The 16,787-nt window shown below is 38.0% G+C and overlaps 1 protein-coding gene and 1 long non-coding RNA gene across 4 annotated transcripts; both read left to right on the top strand.

Annotated features, from left to right (window-relative positions):
• Positions 1-5,433: 5,433 nt before the first annotated feature.
• Positions 5,434-9,627, top strand: LOC131229740 (uncharacterized). 3 transcript variants are annotated; one of them, XM_058225757.1, is made up of 3 exons: positions 5,475-5,985; positions 9,176-9,214; positions 9,321-9,627. In XM_058225757.1, exons 1-3 carry the CDS (start codon positions 5,947-5,949, stop codon positions 9,588-9,590), a joined length of 348 nt encoding a protein of 115 aa, XP_058081740.1. In that variant the 5' UTR covers positions 5,475-5,946; the 3' UTR covers positions 9,591-9,627. The 3 variants fall into 3 exon arrangements, 1 of the variants encoding a protein (XP_058081740.1); XR_009163573.1 differs by having other exon boundaries at positions 5,476-6,079; positions 9,321-9,625; XR_009163571.1 differs by having other exon boundaries at positions 5,434-6,079; positions 9,176-9,627.
• Positions 9,628-13,621: 3,994 nt separating this feature from the next.
• Positions 13,622-14,495, top strand: LOC131229736 (uncharacterized). The gene is made up of 3 exons (XR_009163567.1): positions 13,622-13,989; positions 14,122-14,154; positions 14,277-14,495. It is a non-coding gene; the product is annotated as an uncharacterized LOC131229736 (long non-coding RNA).
• The last annotated feature ends 2,292 nt before the right edge of the window (positions 14,496-16,787 follow it).

Raw genomic sequence — 16,787 nt, 5'->3', positions numbered from 1 at the left:
TTTTAGCAAATCCTTATACAGAGAGGTTAGCATGCATATAACAATGATGAATCCTAGATTAGTAGACATGGCAAGCACAAATCATATTTACTTATTCATTCAAACATTTCAACAAACACATGGGATGCATATTTTGTTCAACATAGTTCATACATATAAAATATATCGAAATTGGTGTGTCTAAGATGATATAGTAGCAATCAAGTCAGAGATAAATCATTAACTGACATTAAAAGGATTGACAACCATAACCTAAATGTTTATAGTCCGCACCTTTCATCGGAATACTCGATTCAGACTCAGTTCAAATTCTATGTTCCTGAAAATAAAACGTCGGGCACCTAAATAACGTAAACAGTTAGCTAGTTTGCTGATTAATCAATCTGGATCTCTATAACCAGATTAGGGTTAGGTTTTCTTACCCAAATCATAGCCGAAACAAAGTGTGTAGTGAAATAGGAAGTGATTCGGTGCGTGGAGTTGTGAGAGAAGATTACTGCAGCAATTTCCCAAAAGTCTTCTTCTCTCTTTCCTCTTTCCTTTCCTTTTCTTTCTTTCTCTCTCCTAGGGTTTAGAGAAATTCGTATGAGATAGAGGTGCGGTGAAATAAGGGCTATTTATAAGCCCAGAAGTGATGCAAATGGCCCCATGGCCATTATATACATGGGTTATACCCTTTGGGCAGCTATTTTTGACAAACAAGGCTCACAGGGTGGTCTACTACTCACTTAAATTACAGGGTAAGTTCCCTAACAATGGATCTATGCAAGGATGTGGTTTCAGTGCGATCGGATAGGCTGATCGACTGTGGAGGACCCGTGTCAGATCAACGGTCGTACTTACTCGATTGGGGCCACAAGTATACGGATATGGGTAGGGAAATTTCTTTTTCCCATAGGACAAGTTTGGTCAGAAACTGACGGTCCGAAATCCTCAATTTCACGTGTGAGCGAATGGCCCAATTCACTTAAGTTCTATTACATTGTTTAAAGATATTTGCGTTTCTCACACACTTCACTCAGGGCTCAAGTTGTGCGTTCCTAGACACCATCTGGGCTCAATTCCCACGAAGGTTGTCAAGCCCAGTAGGACAGACATAATCTTATAGTTTCGCGGTCATCAGACTCTCAATGTGCGGTCTAGGTCCGACACGGAGTTTCAATGTACTCTCGAGAGCGACAGGCTCTTGGAATTTTTCCTAGGTCTTTATGTAGTATTGAGTCAATGGTATTAATGGTTTTAGGTCTTCTCGTTTGTGGAAATGGTGGCCCAAACTTAATACACCGATTATTCAGCTTAGTACTTAACTAAATTTTGCCTTGATTACGACAGGATACAATCCTTAGGTATTTCTGCTTGAGGTGGTACTCAGGTCTACGTACGAATTTTTCCAAGATGTTACATATACATCAAGTGGGCCGCATCTCATGGGCTGCACCATCTGTAATGCCTTGAAATTCGGGGGTCGAGCATAACTCAGCTCCCGAGTTTCAAAACATCACTTATGCAACATATTGAATGATGGATGTATGTTGTCTGTATGAGTGCATAAAACATGGAATAGATTAAGCCAAACTGCCAATATAATTTAGGGATAAGTGAAGAACACAAGTGGAAGACTTAAAGAAATATAAGTGTACATGTGCACATCCCTGAAATACATATACATACCAAGTCGTGTTACAAGTGTTGCTATCAAAATTACAAGTATCAAATTACATCATTTAATCCCAAAAGAAATCCCAGCATCCCGCGCATCAGAACAAGGCTCACTAGAACCCGTCTTAAAACTGCATAAAAGAGAATGCAGCCTCAACATCATTGAACTCCGGCTCAGCCTCAGAAGTCGCATCAACATCTGCAACTAAGACAGAGTCTGGTGGGTGTTTAATACCACCCCAGAACGTGGGAGTGAGTGATCAACTCAGTGGAACAATAAAGCACAGGTTAACATGTTATCAGTTCAATCAAGTAGTAATGATAAAGCAGAACAATTAAACATGTCCTAAGTACTCTTGTTAATGCAAGAATGTATGTAGAATGATGCGTGCCCTCACGCGTACACCCTCAGCGTCTTCATCTTACGTTACGCATGACATCGCCTCAAAGTGCTCCACGTCTACAAAGCACATGCAAATGCGGTGCATGAACATGATTACCAAGCTGTTATTAGTCCTTTTCATACAACAGGATTGGGAAGCTAAGGTACCTTCCTCATATCAATGTCCAAACAATGATCCATTCTAGGGTCGCTAGTCCTAGATCATCTCATACGATCATATGGTTTCAGGTCGTTGCAAAGGGCTCATCACCAATCAATGCATGCCTATCATACCTTCGTTACTATACTAAGGCTCGTCACCTCAATGTGGTATCCTGGCATGCTCGAGGTCACTACAAAGGGCTCGTCACCAATCAATGTAGGCCGACAGCACGAATAGAGTGTCCCATACCACCATAATCGGCTCACGAGTTTGGTTACTCACTGGTCACTACGGGAAGGCTCGTCACCCCAGCGTAGGCCGACAGCTCGACCACGGTGTCCCATACCACTATGTCCGGCTCATGAGTCTTAGCGGATCAAGGTACAATGGTTAACAGGATTTGCATGGTAAGTTCGGTACCTTAGATTCAAACAATAGCGTCCATACATGGTGAACATACATCGGACAATCGGGTTACTTGACGAACTCGACTAGCACGAGCGCATGTTGGGTTGAACGGCATAGAGTGCGCAAACACTCCGTGTGGCCAAACCACTGTCGATAACTCTAATACGACTCGGGTTCGTCAAAACACGTCCTTTGTAGCGAAAGAAGCCTCAGCCACAATCTCAAGGCTAATTACCGATTTCCTAGACTAATCATAGTCCCAAACACATTCCACTACAACAGATATTCATAATGAATTTAAAACAGTAATGGAACAACAATTTCAACCATATAGCATATGAGTATTTGAAGAATATCAACTTAACGTGGATTTACACACAAGTAATATAGGAAGTTAAACAACAAGGAATGTAACTTACATGAAGGAAATCATACACACTAATAAGAGAGTTGAGAATTGCTTCTCAACGCCCATACTAGGTTGATATATTACACCTTAGATCATTCAGACATTTCTACAAACACTTAGAATACATAATACAATATACATGATGTATGTTGAAATACACGCATTTGGACAATTCCTTTTGCCAAGGAGTTGTCACACATACATCTTGCATAAATACACGACAAATAATTATGGCAAACACATGTGCATATTTTATACGTATACGATACTTTATACATATACATAGAATACACAAAACTCAATATATCACATGCATATCAGGAACGCAACATAAACATAACATTTGACATGTGAAATCTCATCTATAACAAGAATAAACCATTAGCTGGTATTTAAAGCCTTGAAAACCATAACCTATACAATAAAAGTCCGCACTTTAACCAGAAATGGAACACCGAACTGATTCAGACGAGATGTCTTCGTCAACGGCGACTAGATAACCTAAAGCAAGAATAGAAATGAGCTACAACAACACAAAGACTATTCTAAGCTCTAACACAGATTAGGGTTAGGTTAACTTACCCAAGGATGAACTAAGAACCGCCGGAATAACGATTCTAAAGTGAAGGTTTAAGGATGAAGAAGAATAGGAAAGAATCTAAGATGATTCACCAACTTCTCTCTCACTTTCTCTCTCTTTTCCTCTCTCTTTCTTAGTTAGGGTTAGGAAATTCGTATGGAAAAGAGAGCTAGGGTTTTAAGGTCTATATATAGGCCTAACATTGATGAAAATAACCCCAGGGCCAAGGTATACTTAGGGTATAACCAAAACAGGCCTCTCTCGATCCAACGGAGCACTTCTGGTGGGCCTTTTTCCACGAAAGGTCGGACTTAAGCTCACTGACCATGGATCGAGGTCAAGTTAAGATTTCGTACCGACCGGATCTTCAGATCAGCCGTGGCAGACCACACTCAATTCAACGGTCACCGAAACTCGATCAGGTCCACAAACATCATGATATGCGTGGGCCACCTTTCCTGATCAGAGGGTGAAATTGGGTCAAAATCTAACGGTTAGATTACTTAAAATCGTCGCGCAAGCGACACGACTCAGATTTCATAAAATCATATTAATTTCTCACCGTTCTCACACTCTTCACTCCGGACTCAGATAAATCGACCCAGAACATCATCTGGACTTGATTTTTGAGGTGATGGCCAAGTCCAACATGGTGACCAAAACAGCCTAAGATCATCGCTATCTGACTTACGACACGCGGTCCAGGTCCGATCCAGAACTTTCAAAAATTCCCAAGAGCAACCGGATTTAGCGATGAATCCCAGATTTCAGAGCAACCTAGCGCTAACTATTCTACAAATTTTGAGTCATGCAGATCAAATTTAAAGTGATTGATGCAAATTTCACAAGCAATCGAGTTAAGCGCTAATTACCCCAAAAAGCTTCTAAGGAAAAATAGAGGTAGTACTCGGGTCTTGGCACAAAATTTTCAGGGTCATTACACCATCTACACCATTCATCTATTTTAGAGATCTTTTTAGAGCATTACCCAAAAATGAATCACATCAAAGGATCATCTGGACCATACCACAAATAACAATGGAGATAATGATTTCCACCCTTAAAATTACCAGGGCCCACCATAACATTATTTTCCATCCAATTTATTCATACTGTCACAAAGACCAGCACTACCAAAAAAATGACCAAAGGCTACGGACTATTCGGGTTTTTAGCCACGGCTAGAAACCGTAGCTAATTTGCTATGGCTTAAAACCGTAGCTAATATTGTCTAAACCGTAGCTAAAGGCCAACTCTGCCATACCTACATACAACCTTAGATACCCTATAAGGGACTCTACAAGGCCCATTAAAATGTGTATTCTCCATCTAATACATCTATCCGTTTTTTAAGAGTATTTTAGGGCAAGAACCCAAAAAAAGAAGTAGATCGAAAGCTCAAGTGGACCACACGGTAGGAAAGAGTGGAGATTAATTCATTGATCGATGGTGTGGTTCAATTAGACCTTCGATTTGCTTAGATGTTAGGTTCACTCCTTATAAAAAAAATTACAAAATTAATGGACGGAGTGGATATATTGATTGCATCAAGATGGACCCCACAAAGCCCATGACAAGGCCGTCCGTCCAGATCCCGTGAAATGTGAATGATGGAGTGGCTATTACGGATTGTACAATGGCTACGGTCATATGAGCTTTTAGCTACGGTTAAAAACCATAGTAGAACCGTAGCAGGCGAAAATGTAAAAAACTGCGGTGCCTTTTTCTTTTCCCCCTCTCACTTCCCTCCACTCAACCCTATTCTGTTTTTCCCCTCTCACGAAATGTACATTTCCCTCCACTCAACCCTATTCCCTCTCACGTCCGTCCCTCTCTCTCTCTCTCTCTCTCTCTCTCTATCTCCCTCGCCGCTCTTCACTATCTCTCTCAATCTCAATCTCACGCCCGTCAAAACCCCTTTCTCATTCCCTCGCTCTCCCCCTCCCTTTCTCATTCCCTCGCTCTCCGGGTTTGCATGTGATGATTCCAATAGAGAAGATGCAGTGGCAGAGGTTCAAGGGGGTTTTAATGGTGGACGCGGAAAGGATTTTGGGGGCTGTCAGATTTGGGCGATGGCCTGACCTGATGGGTTTGTGGGGACTACAATGAGGGTGGATTCGGCCTGATTAGATTGCAATGGGCGACATCTATGGTCGAGGGTTGGATGAGGACAGAGGTTTTCAGCGATTGCGACTAAGGAGAGATGGGTTTTCAGTTTTCAATGAGGGGACAGTGGTGGGTTTCGATGAGCGGAGATGATAGGTCTGAGTTGATGCCGAATCTGTAACCCAATCGGATCAGAGATGGTGACAGATTTGAGCAAATGTCAGATTTGGTGAGTGAAGATGAAGAACCGAGCTCGAGCAGTGCCATTACTTCAGAAGGTGATGTCAGTGGCTATTAACATGCTGCTATATCTACATAGTATTTGGTCTATCAAGTTCGTCCATAGTTCCACAAGGCATTTGTCCACCTTGGGTACATGTCTTTCCTTCTTCTCTTAGTCTTTTGCCTGTGTGATTCCTAGAGATCATGCTTTTGTTAGATTCTTGCAAGCAGTTTTCATTTATTTGATGCTTTCTTAAATGTAGATGTCCTCCATTCAGGTGAGGATCTGCAGGTTTCTTTGCTATAAAAAGAGTTTCAGGGGACTTGCTCTTAAAGAGGACAGTTCGTTTCATCTGTTGCAACCATGAAGAAAGTATTTGATCAGATTATTAGGGACCTGTTAGAAGTGCTCTTTGTTCTTTGTTTATAAATTGTGTAATTTTCATTGGTTTGGTGATAAGTTGTTCTTGAAGTGCTTAGGATGTTTTAGTGCTTACATAATGGAATTAATCAAACCAATGAAGACTTTCTGGTTGCATCTGGTTGCCAGCTTAGATAAAGGAGAGGGGTTGCATCTGGTTGGCAGCTGACATCAAGCTTATGCCATTACTTCAATCATGAATCCTAACAATATGACATGCCAAACAAAATATTATAATAAGAATAACAACAACAACAACAACATTAACAACAAGTCCTGCTTATACTCCAGTCTAAATACAAAAACTCCAGTCCTGTTTTATACTCCAGTCTAAATATATAAAAAGAAAACCAAGATTGAAATTGAGAAGAATATATAACTTGATATCCCCACTGAAACCCAGTTTAACGAATCCATTGTTGTCAGGTTTGCAGTTGGGAATGATGATGAGATTTTTTTTTCCCAGAAAGGAATATATAGACCATAAAGTTTATTTATGAGCACAACTCACTTTGTTTTTTTAAAAAAAGATGGTCAGAGTTCCTGTCTGCCTACAAATTTTGTTAATTTTCCTTGCTTTACTTTTAGCTTCTGACAGGTAAAATTTCAATGAATGAGTGATTTCGATCAAAATGAAGGCTTTAAACTATTGTACATTTGTAGTGGTTCAGATTTTGTCAGGTTGTGGTCAAATATGTAAATTGCTGAAACACACATACATGGATGTCTCATGAACCCGTAAAGCGACACTTTTGATTTTATGTATGTGTATTGCGTAGCGAGTATGTATGTGCATGCACATATGTATTAATGTAGGTTGTTTGTGGTTGATCTCAAACATCAGAAAGAAGCTTTGTATATGCATTTAAATGCTCCTTTTTGTAACCATATTTGTTAGTTGAATGTTAACGACTGTCCATTTGTGCTATAGAGGATACTTCTTGTACTATATAGAACCACAACCCATTTTAAACATGTGTACAAGAAACCCCAACATGACCAATTTTGTTTGTTCCCAAACTGAGTTGGGTGTATTTTTCTCTTTTCTTTTTGCAGGATGCATTTGTGCTCTGCAAAATTTTTAAAAATAGTAGACCAGGCCCAAAAATGGTGAACAGCATGGAGCACCATTTAGAGAAGAAGATTGGGATGATGATGCGGCAAACAATTCCTCTTTATCTCTTCCTCTTGCTGGCTCTAGTTCTCCTTCACCTGGTTCGACAGATGGCCAAAATATGGTCATGACAAACTGCGCAACTGAGGCTGGGATAGGGTGTAATTCATTGTTAGAACCACATCCTTGACTGTCTCCTGTTGTTGGCGAGGAGGATCCTTCTTTGCTTGAGTATTTTAATATCAACGAGCTACTGTTGAAATTGTCTGACAAGGACATTGAGGCTTCAACTTCCCATGGAAGTCATACTGCTGAGGTAATAACCTAGTCTTGTGGCTCTTTTGGCAGAATAATATTTTGCTATAGCACTACTCGGTGCATTTATACCAGGTTGTACTCAGCAATTTCCTACAAAGGTCTAAGCTTCTCATTTCCCAGTAGTTACACAGTAGTGCTTGATGCAACAATAGTGCTTGTTTCACGCTAATTACACAGTAGTGCTTGATTCAACATATCTGGGCTACCACTTTTGGGCTAGTGAATTGGAATTTCTGTTTCATCATTTCAATTTTTTTTTCTTTTTAACCATTCTAATATCATGGCTCATGGATCTCTCTCAAGCACAACCTTTCATCTTTTGACTTCCACGTTGGTTTAACTATGCTTTTTTATGTCTTGAGAACTTATGGAATATTCTCATTGATGGAAATGAAGTTCCTGTTAGAAGCTGTATTTTCATTGATGTTGGCACTCTGTTTTTGAAAATTCTGTTTGGTCATTTTAATGGTTTTGAGAAATCGAAACCCATGTAAATAGAATAAATATGAAATCTAATATTCAACATGGTTTTTTAATAAGATACCACAAACTTTAAAGAGTGTTTGTTACTCAAAAGATTGCATTACAGCAAAGTCAAATGGTTGCAGAATTTTAGTGATGTTACCTCTAAAGATTGCTTATAGCAAAGTCAAGTGTTTGTAGAATTTTAGTACCTTTGTCCTTCCAAGAATGACTTGCTAGAGAAAATGGAAGGAAAAGCTATCTCTGCTTGCAGATTTGGTTCCAGAAAAAGGTAGAAAACCCTCCCCTATGCGTAAAGAGAGAATTCCATCCTGTTTTAATCCTTGTTGAATGGTTGAGGTGGATGGGGAGTGTTATTTACCTGAAATGCCCCTAAATGCATCTGAAAGTTCTTGCTCTGAGAACGGGAATCAACCAAAAAAAGTCAACAGCAGAAATCTATGTTGGTTCTAGCCAAAATGTTTGAAAAGAATATTGGAATAGGAGCTTTTGAATTTTAGTTCCACTTCAGGTTCGGGCACAAAAAGTTTTGCTGGAATTGGCTGAAATAAAACAAAAACTATTATGTTAATTTAAAGTTTTAAATAACATTTTGGGTGCATCATCTGGGTTTTAAGTCTTCAAAGATCTCTTTTCATGGCAAGGAAGGAACTTCTGCCTTGGGTAACTTGTTGTGTATGGATGCTAATAGATGATCTTTTTTCATTGTGCATTGATAACAATAATGAACAATTTCTGACTAGCATTTTAGCTGAGTATTTCAGAACTCTTTGGTGTTTTAGCTTCTTTGAAATCTCATTTATTTTTTTTATTTTTTTCTTCTCTCAAGTCACTACACTTTCTCTATTCTTTCTGTCCATACTCTATTCTTTCTCTTGAAGTTACAATGCATTTAACTTTCCACTTGCAGTCGCCTGATGTTTATAAGGCTGCATGTAATCTGTTGAAGGTGAGCCTGTTTCTGGTGCCTGCATTTAGAAATTAGCATTTCACTCTTGAAATGTGTTGTTCTGGTATTGATGTTGAGCCTGTTGATGCTTATGTTATCTTTACAGGACCCAACCGAGCAAACTGGCATTGATAACTTCATGGTACAACAACTTGATGGAACAGTTAATGAGTGGGGCTGGTGCAAGCAAAAGGTATCATGGTTGTTCCTCATTTATTTTTATTTTATAGGAGTTTATGATCCTTCCTGTTGGGGCATCCACTTTCAAGGAAGCCATGAAGATGGGTGTCGAAGTATATCACCATTTGAAGGCAAGCTTTTATTTTGCTTAACAACTTCAAAAATTGTCCATTTAGGTCTCAACTACAAACTTTGATTCCCACTTCTCCTTCAGGCTATGATTAAGAAAAAATATGGCCAAGATGCAATGAATGTTGGTGATGAAGGTGGCTTTGCACCTAATATTCAGGTTTGTTGCTAATTTAGCTTTTCCACCCTGAGAGAGCAAAAAGGAAAGACGAGAATCCCTGAACACTGTCATGATTTGTATCCATATACATGTTCTCAATTACCAATATCATGACATGAGATTACCGTATAGGTGCATGTTGATGGGAAATGGATGATTGATGAGCTTTTAATTTTCCATTTATATATTTTTCAGATTTTTTTTTTTTGTTTGGTAATTTAAGAAAATCAGAAATCTTACAATTGGTGTAGGGAAATTGGTGAAGCCAAGCATGTTATGTGTTGAACCAACAAACATTTGCTGGAACTCCAATCATATCATAATGCTTTCTTTGAGTCCCAACTGTAGTGATTGCAACATGGTTTGAGGCAATGCTCGTATCTTTCCCTTAAAAGACCTTTTTTTTTTGTATTGATATAAAATGTTTCATTTTAAATTAATCCATTATACTTTATTTTCATCAAACAGAATGTAAGTATAGATTTGGGGCTTTGTAGGGGACCTGTATCCTGCTTGGCAGTAATGAAAATGATACTATTTAAAGTTAAAAAATGAGTTTCCAATGGTGGAAATCTAAGGAGCAAATTGTATGCTGAATATTTGCTGCTAGAAGTGCAGTATGAAGACATTGTTACAGTATTTTTAATGTCTGTTTAGAGTCACAAGCCTCACATTTATTTTAATGTCTGTAACTTGCAGAATGAAGGTCTCAAACACCGAGTGTTTGAGTGTTCCTTGGCTAACCTTCAAGCTGATGAGGATCAGTCCTACAGGATTTTACAACCGACAAATTAAGATCGCTGGTCCGTAAGTGGCAAACCTTGATCAAGGCGCATGTACATGTGAAGACGATAGACAACTACACCCTGAGAATGTTTTGCATTGGATTCACCAAGAGGCGCCCTAACCAGGTTAAGCGAACTGTTATGCCCAGTCAAGCCAAATCAGACAGATTCGCAGAAAAATGAGGGAAATCATGGTTAACCAGGCAACGTCCTGTGATCTCAAGGAGTTAGCGCTTAAGGTTTAGTGTTTTCAATTTCCCTTTCTATCTTCAATTTTCATGGAATGTTTGAGGATTTTGTTTTAGTGGATGGAGAATTTTGAGAGATGACAATAAGAAATATACATGTAACTGTGGTGCAGTTATAGTGTCTGCGGGCTGTGGTGCAGATATACATGTAACTGTTAAAATAGAAAGTGCAGACTCCACACCAAATCTGCATTCTATCATTTCTACATCTGATGGGGTAATCAACTTAATCATTCCATTGCCAATCTTAAAAAATGTTGTTAAGTTTAAAAAATATTTATCTTTCTGTTTGAACAAATGCTTGTTTCTCTTGTACTGTCTTAGTTATCTTTCTGAACAAATGCTTGTTTCTTTTGTACTGTCTTAGATATCTTTTCAGAGGCTATTGAACAAGCACAGTGGAAAGTGAGCTACTTGGGAGTATCCATTTGCTATGGCTGGTGTAAATATCACATTCATGATCATGCAAATGCTAGATTTGAACTCCCGTAAGAGTCATCTCTCTCTCTCTCTCTCTCTCTCTCTCTCTCTCTCTCTCCCCCCTTCCCTCCCTCCCTTCCTCTATGTGTGTGTGTCAAATGGGCAGCTCAGCATTCTTAAGAAGCTGACCCGAAATAGCTGAGACAGCTATGATGATGACACACATATACATATACATGGAATGAGTGTTTTTCCTTTTTCTTTTTTCTTTTTTCTTTTATGTAATTATTGCCATGGATATTAGTAATATTCTCAAGGCATTGGTATCATCATATCATGATCCTGGTATGAGCACTGCATGAATAATGTTGTGTTCAGTTCATTGCTATCTGAATCTGGGTTCCGTTTTTCATGAAACCAAAAATGGCAAAAAATAAAAAAGAAAAGAAAAGAAAAGGACATGGCACCAATCTCTGCATCAGTGTTTGTAAACGAATCTGTCATAGCCTATAAACTTGAAATTCTATGGAATGTGTAGCTACCTGATTGAGAACTTGTCACTAATGATGGCTTATATATATTTGCAGCAAAACGAATCTGTCACTAATGATGGCTTTCAGGTTAGACTTCTATGGCCCTCAGACCTGAGAATATGTTTTTATACATGGGGCAGGCCCATGAGATTTATTTATTTTTTGCTAGTTACGCTGTTTGTTGAAGATCCTGAAATTTGATATGGTTACAGGAATTTGTAGCCCCAAACAAATCACAGTTCCAAAATTGAAAGCCTATGAAGGTAAGTTGTGTACACATCCCTTTTGTACACAGCTATTTACTGGTTAGCTTTGTATCCCTGCTAGGTTTAAAAATGAAAGTATTGGCTATGTGCTGTAGGTACGATCTGCTACACTCGACACATGGCTTCCAGAACAGGTTGCATTTATTCAAAGTAAGCATGCAGAACACTTCTCAGCCTTCTTTATGAGCTTTTTAATTGCCGTAAATCTGCCTACCAATGAGGACAGCTTCTTAGCCTTCTTTATATTGATTTTAATATTGGTCTTACTCTTTTGGTTGTATGCAGCAATGGGAAATGAGAAGTCATAGATCAGATTACTTTATTGAATTTCTCTATTTTGAAGTTTTGTAGCTAAAAATCTTTATTTTTTCCAACCGAACTATAGGAGATTCAGGCAAAAAGAGCTCTTCAGAACTCTGTATTTCCAGCTGTAAGCAGAGTTTGGAATTTTATTCTGTGGAAAATAGGATTTTTTTTTTCTTTGAGACTTACAATTCCTTTTCCCTTTTGAAACAGGCACTGGCAATGAAGAGGTGGAGTACAAGCCTCTCCTTGGTGGTCTAAGAAATGGTACTAAAAAAGAGACTAGGGCATCTGGAGATGCAAAGGTGAGTATGTTGTTAGTTGTATTCCCATCTATCTAAGCTGTTAGAGTAATTTCTTGTAACCATCCCAAGTCCCAATTCTTAAGAATGTTTACTGGAATGACCTCATCCTTTTTGTCTCTGTCTGGATTGCATTCCTTGCACTACAGATTGCCAAAGTGAGAGCTCTACTATGCCTCATTTTCATGTTCAAGTGCGGTAGATTTTCCTGTATTGTGTTTGTTAGAACATGAGCAAACCGATCAGTAGCTTGACCTATTTGATGCAGCATTACACGGCAACCTGTTCGATAGCATACTGGGTTTTGAACTTATTGCAGGTACGATCTTGCTCTGATCCTTGGTTTACACACATTTTGAAGTTACTAAGATGTGGTTACAAAATTTAAGTACAGTAGTTATTTGATTTAAAAGAATTACACTGTTTACATTTGGGACAACAGAAAGGAATGTTATCTCTTTACAGTTAGTTTACAAGAATATGTTATAGTTTGCTTTCCATAATTTTTTAGTACTTGGGCCCCATTCAACTCAACCTGCATATTTTCTGACCAAGCACCTCAAAGAGTTTTTAAGATTACTTTGATAAGAGATGAATGCTCTTGAGAAGCCTGGTTTTTAATGTGTTGGAGTATCAAATGTTTGTCTATTGATATCTCTCAGATCCTAGTTGTTGTTGGGGTGTCTCTACGTGAAGGTAGAAGAGTAATCGCAAATTTTGTGGACCTATGAGTAACTTGAAAAAAAAAACTGCAACTAAGAGAACTGAAATTCACCATAATCCATGGGCTGCAATCTATGTTAAGCATATCTTCATGTCTCTGATGCCCCACTGAGCTAGTACACGTTAGTGTTCATAGACAGAATAAAAGATCATAGACTTGTGAAGGAAATGTTAAGGCCCTTTTCGTCAGAGGCCTGAAAATGAGTTCATCCCATGCTCGTCAAAGACCATGCTCGTCTTAGAGTAGAAAAATGCACTAGCAAAGATTTGAGTTTTATTGTTTTGACAAGATTATAATCCTTTGTTGGATATTCACATTTCTTTTTTTTTTTTTCTTTCTTTTCTTTTTGGTACTAAGAGAATAAAATTATGTTTTCAGGTTTGCCAGCGACACATGTACGGCTGGGACTGTTAGGAGAAAATATTCATTGGTGATAGTTTGAAAAACCAACTTCTCTTTCGATAGTTGGAAATTAATGTATGCATGGTTGTTTGTGAGGATATATCCACTACAACACAACGAGTGCACTGTCATTATCTTTTAGCCACTTTCTATACAGCACACCATACTGAATTTTGAATTGTAATTTGTGCTGCTATGGTCTTTGTTTTCAGTATGGTGTAGAAGGACAGACGAGCTTGTTGATGGCTTGGTTTTCATGTTCATTTGGCTAGGTTTTGAAAGCCATTGGAGTAGACCCCATCAAGGGGTTTATAGATTTTCAGGTGTTGGCTTGAGTTGCAGTCTACTTTGTAATTACCGTGACTCTATTTGTCATTTTTAAACTGAGGAATTTGGGTTCTTGATGGTTTAGCTAGAGCTTCATTTTGGATCTCGTCTTTATTATGTTTATGCAGGTGGTGGAAAATGCAAAAATCTAGGCAGAAACGGTATGGATTTTTTTTTAAAAAAATAAATCTGGTCTTTTTTTTAATGGCCAGAGAGAGTTCTATATTACAATGGTTCTTTTAACTATAGAGTTAATTTCATTTTTTTGCTGACATTGTTGTAGGTGGCAGCCATGATACGATTGGATATGAGTGAATATATGGAGCGGCAAAGAAAGTAGTTGGCAAGATTAAAGTGGAAGGTTAGTTTTCAATGGTATAAATCGAATTTCATGATGTTTGGTGCAACCAACTGCACCCTATGCTACACTTATTTTCATTGGTACAGAAATTGTGAGTAATAGTCTATCTTAAATCAGATGTTAAAAAGTCCTAAGCCATCTTAGAACATCTCAGGTTGTGTTTATGTTTGTATGAGTCCCGGCTTTTGAGTTTTGGAACATCTAAAGTTTGAAATTCTCATTATAGGGTATTTCTCTGTGCTTGTAATGTAGTAAAATCCACCATTACTTGCATTTGTGTATTGTATGTTAATATCCCAATACTCTCACCTGCATTTATGTATTGTATTTGAAGACATGTTTAGATGTATCCCAGAATGAGAATGAAATCGAGTATGCATCAGCTGGTGCATATTCACTGGATTGGAGCTGTTTGGCATGATTCAAGAGGCTAATATTGGTGTTGGTATCAACAACATTGAAGGTATGTAGGTTTGTTGTTCCTACAATTAGGCTGCCCATATATCTTCCTAACTATAAGTCACATGTCATATATTTGAGCCATGCTCATACTATAGAATCTTGGAAGCTCTACAACTAGGAATAACAAAATCGCTAACTCTTAGATTAATTTGAGTTACTTGTATCCCACATATATCAACAATCACATCTTGCAAAAGTTGTTATGCCTGAAAGCTACCTTTGCAGAAATACTTTACTGGTAAATATATCCCTTGAGTTTGTGGATGATGTGATTATGACAATATATCTCATGATTTACAATATATGCCTATATTTTCCTCATAAAATGAGCTTATGGTCCAATTTGCTTATAATTGATTGTTCCTCAATACAAGTCTTTGATTACAAGATGCTCTTGGTGGAAATTCAAAAACAACATTTATTGCAAATGCCAGCCCATCTATTTGGTGTGTACCTATTTTCCTAGAGTTCTCTAATTTACTTTTTTATTTGTTTCATATTTAAAATTATATTTGTTTTGTATTGTGAATCACAAAGATAATTGTTTCCGTGCTTGGTTCCAGCACAAACCAGTCCATTCATCCAGTCTGGTCCAGGTTTTACATCCAGTCAGCTTTTAAGGTTCTTTGGGTTATGCCTTGTTCTTTGCGTTAGTTTTTCATGATGTGGCATGGTGGTTTCCCACTTTCCCTCTTCTTCCAAGAAATGGAAATGGTGTATTTTAGTTTTGTTGTTCATTTGTTCTGTTTTGTTGTCTTATGTGTAATATGTTTTTCATGATGTACTCCACTATAAATTATAGCTAATGCCGAGTTCTTCTTTGCAGATGCTTTCAAACAACTGAACAAGCTGTAGTTGTTCATCAGCCAAGCAAAAGTCATACCCAAATCTTGCGTTGTGACTTTGTATTATTTGTGGAACTTAATGTTGTGTAACAGTTTGATTAAGTTTGTTTTGAAAACTTTAACTAGACTGTTGTAATTGTAATTGATTGACTGAAGAATTGTAATTGATTCATTATTGAATGAATGATTGTAATTGAATGAATGAAGGATTGTAATTGATTAATTATTGAATGAATGATTGTAATCGAATGAATAAATGATTATGCAGGTGGTAATTGAATGAATGATTGTAATCGAATGAATAAATGATTATGTAGGTGGTAATTGAATGAATGATTATAATTAAATATTTTCTTAACAGTGAGCATTAGCTACGGCTATTAACCGTAGCCCTTTGTTGAAAACCATAGCTCTTGCTGAATTTGGCTTTTTGCTACGGTTCTCATATACTTTTAGCTACAGATAAAATCCGTAACTGTAAGTAGTTTTAAACTATGGACAATATTGCTACGGATCTAATCCGTACTTATAATTTCATTAGCTATGGCTATTAACCGTAGCCTTGTATCTGAAAACCGTAGCTGTTGCTAATTTCAGCCTATTGCTACGGTTCTTGTTCAACTTTTAGCTACAGATATAATCCGTAGTTGTAAATACTTTAGTGCTACAGAAGCAACGGCTACGGATTTAATCCGTATCCACTATATCTATGGCTACGGATTTAATCCGTAGCCATAGCTTTTCGACCTATGGCTACAGCACCAATGGCTACGATCGTGCTACGGATTTTAACCGTAGCCATAGACTTTTAGCTACGGTTTTTATCCGTAGCCTTTGCCCTGTTTTCTGGTAGTGCAGAATCAAGTGGAAAAATTAATATCATATTGATTCAGAACTTTTGTGATCCCTAAAGGATTTCAATGGTAGGCATTCAACTCTCCACTATTTTCTGCAGTGTGGTCCACCTGATAGATCTGCCTCATTTTTAGTCTCAGGCCTTAAGACGAGCTTGCCAATTGGATGGATGGTTTAGATATAATACATGCCTCATGATTAGGCCCACACTTGTTGACATCACTATAACAGCTCTGTAGCTGGTGTGACCCAACAGATGGACGATTGGATG

Source organism: Magnolia sinica, chromosome 2 (assembly GCF_029962835.1).
Source record: "Magnolia sinica isolate HGM2019 chromosome 2, MsV1, whole genome shotgun sequence".
Classification (NCBI taxonomy): domain Eukaryota; kingdom Viridiplantae; phylum Streptophyta; class Magnoliopsida; order Magnoliales; family Magnoliaceae; genus Magnolia; species Magnolia sinica.
Note: the sequence above shows the minus strand (reverse complement) of the source record. Positions and strands in the feature narration are given on the sequence as shown.